This window comes from Borostomias antarcticus, assembly GCF_949987555.1.
Source record: "Borostomias antarcticus genome assembly, chromosome: 11".
In the NCBI taxonomy this organism is placed as follows: domain Eukaryota; kingdom Metazoa; phylum Chordata; class Actinopteri; order Stomiiformes; family Stomiidae; genus Borostomias; species Borostomias antarcticus.
The window spans coordinates 6,590,988-6,598,487 of record NC_140244.1 but is presented as its reverse complement, the minus strand read 5'-3'; the positions used below and the strand labels follow the sequence as shown (position 1 = coordinate 6,598,487).

Below are 7,500 nucleotides of genomic sequence, written 5' to 3'. Positions count from 1 at the left end.
AAGAAGTATATTTGAACGATATTCAAATATACTTTGCATCCAAGTGGTTTTCCATAAACAGAACGACTCTAGCGAGTTAACACGATTGCATAATGCTCCGTGTTGTTGCGCTATTATTAATTTTGTGTAACTCGCAACAACATTCTGGTTCTGGAGAATGGAATTCAAAAATAACCTTTTGGGACGGAGCCAAATGCGTAGCCATCACACAACTTGCTTCAAGTCTTGATCTCTCCAAAAGGTCCTCAAAACAAATAGCTTACTCTCCTCCTTAGCAACTCTACCAGCAAGAAACAAGAGATACAGTAGGCCTTGTGGATTGTGAGAGAGATACAGTAGGCCTTGTGGATTGTGAGAGAGATACAGTAGGCCTTGTGGATTGTGAGAGAGATACAGTAGGCCTTGTGGATTGTGAGAGAGATACAGTAGGCCTTGTGGATTGTGAGAGAGATACAGTAGGCCTTGTGGATTGTGAGAGAGATACAGTATAGCCTTGTGGATTGTGAGAGAAATACAGTAGGCCTAGGAATTGTGAATCTTTCTGGAGGAAACGGAATGTTGGCTAGTTGGTAGGCTATTGATTGTGTGTGTGTGTGTGTGTGTGTGTGTGTGTGTGTGTGTGGTTCACTAATGTTAAACTTCAGTAAATCTAGGAGGAGAGCAGGAGAGAGGAGAGGGAGAGGAGAGGAGAGGGAGTGACGGGCAAGGAATGAGATTAGTTCTCTCTCTCTCTCTCTCTCTCTCTCCCTCTCTCTCTCTCTCTCCCTCTCTCTCTCTTTCTCAGGAGGTTGGCTATGCTGGGAGAGGAAGTGGCTCACTCCGCCGTTGCTGTGGTGAGGAAGAAAATGGGATGGGAGGTCATCGGAGGTCATGTCAGGGTGGCGCCCGGATGGAGCCCGGATGGAGCGCCATACGAATCCAGAGCAGATAGCGCGGCGGGGTGGGCGGACGTCTCCGTCTCTTGAGGGACTCGCCTTCGGGTGTGTGTGTGAGCGCAGCGCTCCACTCTCTACCGGTCAAATGATCTACGAGAGCCCAGACACCAGGGATGCCTATTCCCACTGCGGCCACTCCCCCCACTTCCCACACACACACCCCCCACACGCCACACGCCCTGCCGAGGCCCTGGGCCCTTGGATGGACGGTACTGATAGTGCGTGAGTCAAACAGCCTCTCTCTCTCTCTCTCTCTCACACACACACACTGCAAACCATGCCAAGGGACGCTACCTTTTCTCACCCCGCACAGCAAACAGCACACACACACACACACACACACACACACACACACACACACACACACACAGCACACGTCAAACAGCAAGGCCCACAGCAGTCTCTTACCCACTCAGGACACCTAACACGAGGTTGAGGACGAAAAATGAGCCCAGTATGATCAGACTAACAAAGTAGATCCAGGGGGTCTCCCAGCCGATGGCATCGTTGACCTGCAGGACCCCAGGATAGCATGTTATCACACACACACTCACACACACGCACACACACACACAGCTGCAGGACCCCAGGATAGCATGTTATCACACACACACTCACACACACGCACACACACTCACACACACACACGCACACACACACACACAGCTGTAGGACCCCAGGATAGCATGTTATCACACACACTCTCACACACACGCACACACACACACAAATGCAGGACCCCAGGATAGCACGTTATCACACACACACACACACACACACACACATCCACCTGTAGGATCCTAGGGCAGCAGGTTAAGAAGAACGGGTTCTTCCGTTACCCCCTCAACACACCCAGAACCAGGTTCAGAACAGAGAGAAGAAGAGGTTCTGCTTACCCGCTCAACACACCCAGAACCAGGTTTAGAACAGAGAGAAGAAGAGGTTCTGCTTACCCGCTCAACACACCCAGAACCAGGTTCAGAACAAAGAAGGAGCCGAAGATGACGAGACTGACAAAGTAGACCCACGGAAGCTCAAAACCCATTGCATCGTTCATCTGAGGGGGCGAGAGACACAGGGCCGGAGGAGAGAGAACGAGAGAGAGAGAGGAGGGAGAGAGTGAGGGAGAGAGAGAGAGAGGAGGGAGAGAGAGAGAGAGAGAGAGAGGAGAGAGAGGGAGAGAGAGAGAGAGAGAGGGAGAGGGAGAGGGAGAGGGAGAGAGAGAGAGAGAGGAGAGAGAGGGAGAGAGAGACAGAGAGAGAGAGGGAGGGAGAGGGGGGAGGGATGAGGAAGAAGAGCAGTTTGTAGTGTTACAGGCAGAAGGAGATGCGATCATCTAGTATTTGAAGAGAACAAAGGACAGAATCTTAGCAGTCAGACATTAAAACAGCGGGAGGAGACGAAAGGAAATATAGACGCAGCGACGAATCAGAAACACACAGACTCCCAGATCACATGCAAGTCACATCCCGGGCTAAATGACCCTCCTCGTCCTCCAGGAGAGATGGGGATGGGGTGCGGGGGGGGCTCACCCAATAGAGCACGTCGGTCCAGCCCTCCATGGTGATGCACTGGAACACCGTCAGCATGGCGAACAGGAAGTTGTCGAAGTTGGTGATGCCGCCGTTGGGGCCGTGCCAGCCCTCCTTGCACACGGTGCCGTTGATGGGACACTGGCGGCCATGGCCTGACATGGCGCACGGGGCAGGCTCCTCCTCCGCTATCAACACTGAGGAGAGACGGAGAGAGAGAGAGGGAGAGAGAGAGAGGGAGGTGGAGGGAGAGAGAGATGAAGGGAGAGAGATGGAAGGAGAGAGATGGAGGGAGAGAGAGATGGAAGGAGAGAGATGGAGGGAGGGAGAGATGGAAGGAGAGAGATGGAGGGAGGGAGAGAGAGATGGAGGGGGAGAGAGATGGAGGGGGAGAGAGATGGAAGGAGAGATGGAGGGAGAGAGAGAGAGGGAGAGAGAGATGGAGGGAGAGAGAGAGGGAGAGAGATGGAGGGAGGGAGATAGAGGGAGAGAGAGATGGAGGGAGAGAGAGAGAGAGGGAGAGAGAGAGGGAGAGAGATGGAGGGAGGGAGATAGAGGGAGAGAGAGATGGAGGGAGAGAGAGAGGGAGAGAGAGTGGATAGGAGAGAGATGGAGGGAGAGAGAGAGAGGGAGAGAGAGACAAAGGGAGGGAGTGAGAGATGGAAAGAGAAGGAGAGAGAGAAGGAGGGAGGGAGGAAGAGGTGATAGGTGGTGGGTATTGGGCAGACTTTTATGTTACTGTATGTATACAGGTATAGGGGGACAGCTAACATACAGTATAGCGGCTTTTAAAACGTCTGAAATTATTAATCTACTGTATTTCTGAGAGTTATGTTTCTAACGTAGCGCTTATTCCATGCACAGTGCTCTGTCAAATGTTCTTAAAACTTATTCCATTTTCCAGAAGCTTGCTTGATCCTCTCGTTGAAAGATGTCAGAGAATAATTTTTACAGTTCGCCTTCTTTGGCCCTGGAAGTAAACAGGTTTTTGCTTCCCTCTGGAAAATGATAGGATGATTATACACACTCACACACTGAGTTACTGTATATCTGAGCACAACAGACCAGGGTCGAATGGAACGCAGGTACAGTAATGAACTATCTCCTATGTTTCAGTGTCAAAATCACCCCAGTAAGCAGATTACTGGCTTCATGCACTAATGAGTCAAATCTCATAGGATTACATTGAGGAGGTCAGCAATGACTATCTACTGGCTCTAAATCTATGAGACACACACACACACACACACACACACACACGCGTAGACAGTACCTGTGCCGGGCCAGTAGCAGGTAGCGTGCATCTTTCCGATGAAGAGCTCCAGGCCGATGATGGCGTAGATGATTATGACGAAGAGGACGAGCAGCGCGATGTGGAGCAGAGGAACCATGGCCTTGATGATGGAGTTCAACACTACCTGCAGACCTGGAGGAGAAGAACGCGCACACACACACACGCACACACGCACACACACACACACACACACACACACACACACACACACACACACATACACATGAGTGATGGAAAATTACTACAGTTTTTATTTTTTAGAGTTCACATGTTCATTGAGTACTGGTGTGTGTCTGTGTGTGTGTGTGTGTGTGTGTGTGTGTGTGTGTGTGTGTGTGTGTGTGTGTGTGTGTGTGTGTGTGTGTGTGAGTGTGTGTGTGCGCACGCATGCGCGTGCATGCATGTGTGTGTTCACCAGATTTGTGAGTATATGTGTGTGATTTTCATGTGTGGTCTTGTTTTTTGGACTGTCTCTGTAAATTGAATAGAAACGTATATTTTAAGTTTGGGAGCTGGAGCCATTAGCACCGCATAAAGTGCATCCATTCTGCTGCAAATTACTCTAATCGTTAATGCACCGATGTTTTTAGAGTGTGTGTGTGTGTGTGTGTGTGTGTGTGTGTGTGTGTGTGTGTGCGTGTGTGTGTAATAGTGTGTACCTGTGTGTGTGTGTGTGTGTGTGTGTGTGTTATCACACAGAAGCAGAGGGAGTGTCTCTGAGGCATTGACTTGGACGGTCCGTTTGAAGAGACCCCCCCCCTCTCCCACACACACACACACACACACACACACACACACACCACATGGCCTGGCCTCCTAGCATTAGTGGCTGAGGCACAATCACACCTCCTACCAGCACAGAGCGGAGGTGGTGGCAGGTGTTGTGGAACCATGGTTCACACAGGGTTATGAACACATGAAAACAACATGCAGATACATTACAGGGTTATGAACACATGAAAACAACATGCAGATACATTACAGGGTTATGAACACATGAAAACAACATGCAGATACATTACAGGGTTATGAACATATGAAAACAACATGGGTTATGAACATATGAAAACAACATGCAGATACATTATAGGGTTATGAACACATGAAAACAACATGCAGATACACTACAGGGTTATGAACATATGAAAACAACATGGGTTATGAACATATGAAAACAACATGCAGATACATTATAGGGTTATGAACACATGAAAACAACATGCAGATACATTACAGGGTTATGAACATATGAAAACAACATGCAGATACACTACAGGGTTATGAACATATGAAAACAACATGCAGATATACACTACAGGGTTATGAACATATGAAAACAACATGGGTTATGAACATATGAAAACAACATGCAGATACACTACGGGCAAAGAAAGAGGGAGGCTGAGGCGACCGGAGGTTTGAATCATCGGGCTTTAGGAGTCAGGGGTCATCAGCCAAAATCACTTCCTGCCGTGCTTCCCGGTGGCGTCATGACTCGTTTTCCTGCATGTGCTGCTCTTCTGACAGAGAGTCTAGGCAGCTGTATTACGCTCATTAGTCTCACTGAGACGCTGCTGTGTTATGGAGGGAAAAGTAGGGTGGTCAGGGTTGGGTCACCGTTGTGGGGGGGGGGGGGTCACTCACTGGGTACTCCTGAGACCAGTCGCAGGGGTCGCAGCACGCGGAAGGCGCGCAGGGCTTTGACGTCAAAGCCGCCGGACTTGCCGCCGTGGCCGTGCATGGAAGCGTGGTGCACGGCCTCCTCCTGCTCCTCCTCTTTGGTCACGACCTCCAGGACGACGCTGAACAGACTGAGGGCAGGAGAGCACACACACCAACGCTCACGGTCAAAACACGCTGCCCTGTTCACTCAGAAACATACACACCAACGCTCACGGTCAAAACACGCTGCCCTGTTCACTTAGAAACACACACACCAACGCTCACGGTCAAAACACGCTGCCCTGTTCACTCAGAAACACACACACCAACGCTCACGGTCAAAACACGCTGCCCTGTTCACTCAGGAAAACACACACCAACGCTCACGGTCAAAACACGCTGCCCTGTTCACTCAGAAACACACACACCAACGCTCACGGTCAAAACACGCTGCCCTGTTCATTCAGAAACACACACACCAACGCTCACGGTCAAAACACGCTGCCCTGTTCACTCAGAAACACACACCAACGCTCACGGTCAAAACACGCTGCCCTGTTCACTCAGGAACACACACACCAACGCTCACGGTCAAAACACGCTGCCCTGTTCACTCAGGAACACACACACCAACGCTCACGGTCAAAACACGCTGCCCTGTTCACTCAGAAACACACACACCAACGCTCACGGTCAAAACACGCTGCCCTGTTCACTCAGAAACACACACACCAACGCTCACGGTCAAAACACGCTGCCCTGTTCACTCAGGAAAACACACACCAATGCTCACGGTCAAAACACGCTGCCCTGTTCACTCAGAAACACACACACCAACACGGTCAAAACACGCTGCCCTGTTCACTCACAGAAACACACACTCCTCTCACTTGTGTAGTGGTGCTCTGTCGACATTACCCATTTTAACTGAGTTTGTTCTACTTTTATGGTGAAACTGTTCTTAAACGCATTTCAAGTTAATTTGCTGAACTTAGTTATGTGTTCCTGCAAATCAGAAATAAGTTCCTCATTTAATTTCCCCAAGGCGACAGCTTTCAACACTTTTTTTAAGAATCATGTTTTGAGGGCAAAGAGGACATTTTCAAAGCAAATCTCAAACCAGGACACAATTATCTTTTATTCTTCCAGAGACGTCATATTATTCTGATAGAAATGTCTTTCGCAAATGAATCCTGATGAAGAGAGGCGGCATTGAAAGTTAGAAACCGACTTTATAGAGTTTATACTCGTCAGAGCAAAAGCAAGAGTATACTGAGGAAGATGTGAGTGATTAATTGTTTGACTATTCGGAACGTTCCTGCATGTTGTTCAAACAATGAACGCCTCCACCGGAATGAGAGAGTGCGTCAGTAGAAGGTGAGAGTCCGCCTGGCGCAGCAGCCCAGTGTGAACGTCCAGCGAACGTCACAGCGTGGACGACAGACGGACGTTCCTCCCTTCAGTCACAGAGACGCCCCCCCCTGGCGTCACAGAGACAGGAAGTGCTCCCAAGCACATCAGAGCTGCGCTAGAGAGGACTGACTGACTGACTGACTGACTGACTGACTGACTGACTGACTGACTGACTGACCGACTGACTGACCGACTGGTTGACTGACTGGTTGACTGACTGGTTGACTGACTGACTGACTAACTGACTGACTGACTGACTGACTGACTGACCGACTGACCGACTGACCGACTGACCGGCTGACCGACTGACCGACTGACTGACTGACTGACTGACTGACTGGCTGGCTGACTGGCTGACTGGCTGACTTGCACTGGGGTGTTTTTATCAGCTGCTGTGTCTGCATCTGTTCATATTAACACTATAAAATAGATCATTTACATATTTGTATTTTACTTCACATATTCATAGATTATTTACATGTTTGTTAACACCTGACCTATGCAATATTGATATATTTAGGTTTTACACTGTAGATTTGTCTTTTGGATAGGTAAACACGATGTTGTTGTTAATTCCATGCTATAAACGGACTCTGTCTGTCTCAGAGTATTTCTCTGAGTATTTCCCAGAGTGTTTCTCAGAGTATTTATCAGAGTATTTATC

General features: G+C 49.2%; 1 protein-coding gene across 1 annotated transcript in view; it reads right to left on the bottom strand.

The window, feature by feature from the left end:
* The window catches only part of cacna1da (calcium channel, voltage-dependent, L type, alpha 1D subunit, a), a gene marked incomplete at both ends in the record, with an annotated part of 101,904 nt that overhangs the window by 57,614 nt on the left and 36,790 nt on the right, over nt 1–7,500 (bottom strand). Inside the window, 4 exons of the mRNA XM_084445871.1 lie at nt 1,889–1,992; nt 2,468–2,664; nt 3,741–3,893; nt 5,406–5,572. Of these exons, the coding sequence (XP_084301997.1) occupies nt 1,889–1,992; nt 2,468–2,664; nt 3,741–3,893; nt 5,406–5,572 (621 nt within the window). The remainder of the gene's footprint in view (nt 1–1,888; nt 1,993–2,467; nt 2,665–3,740; nt 3,894–5,405; nt 5,573–7,500) is intronic.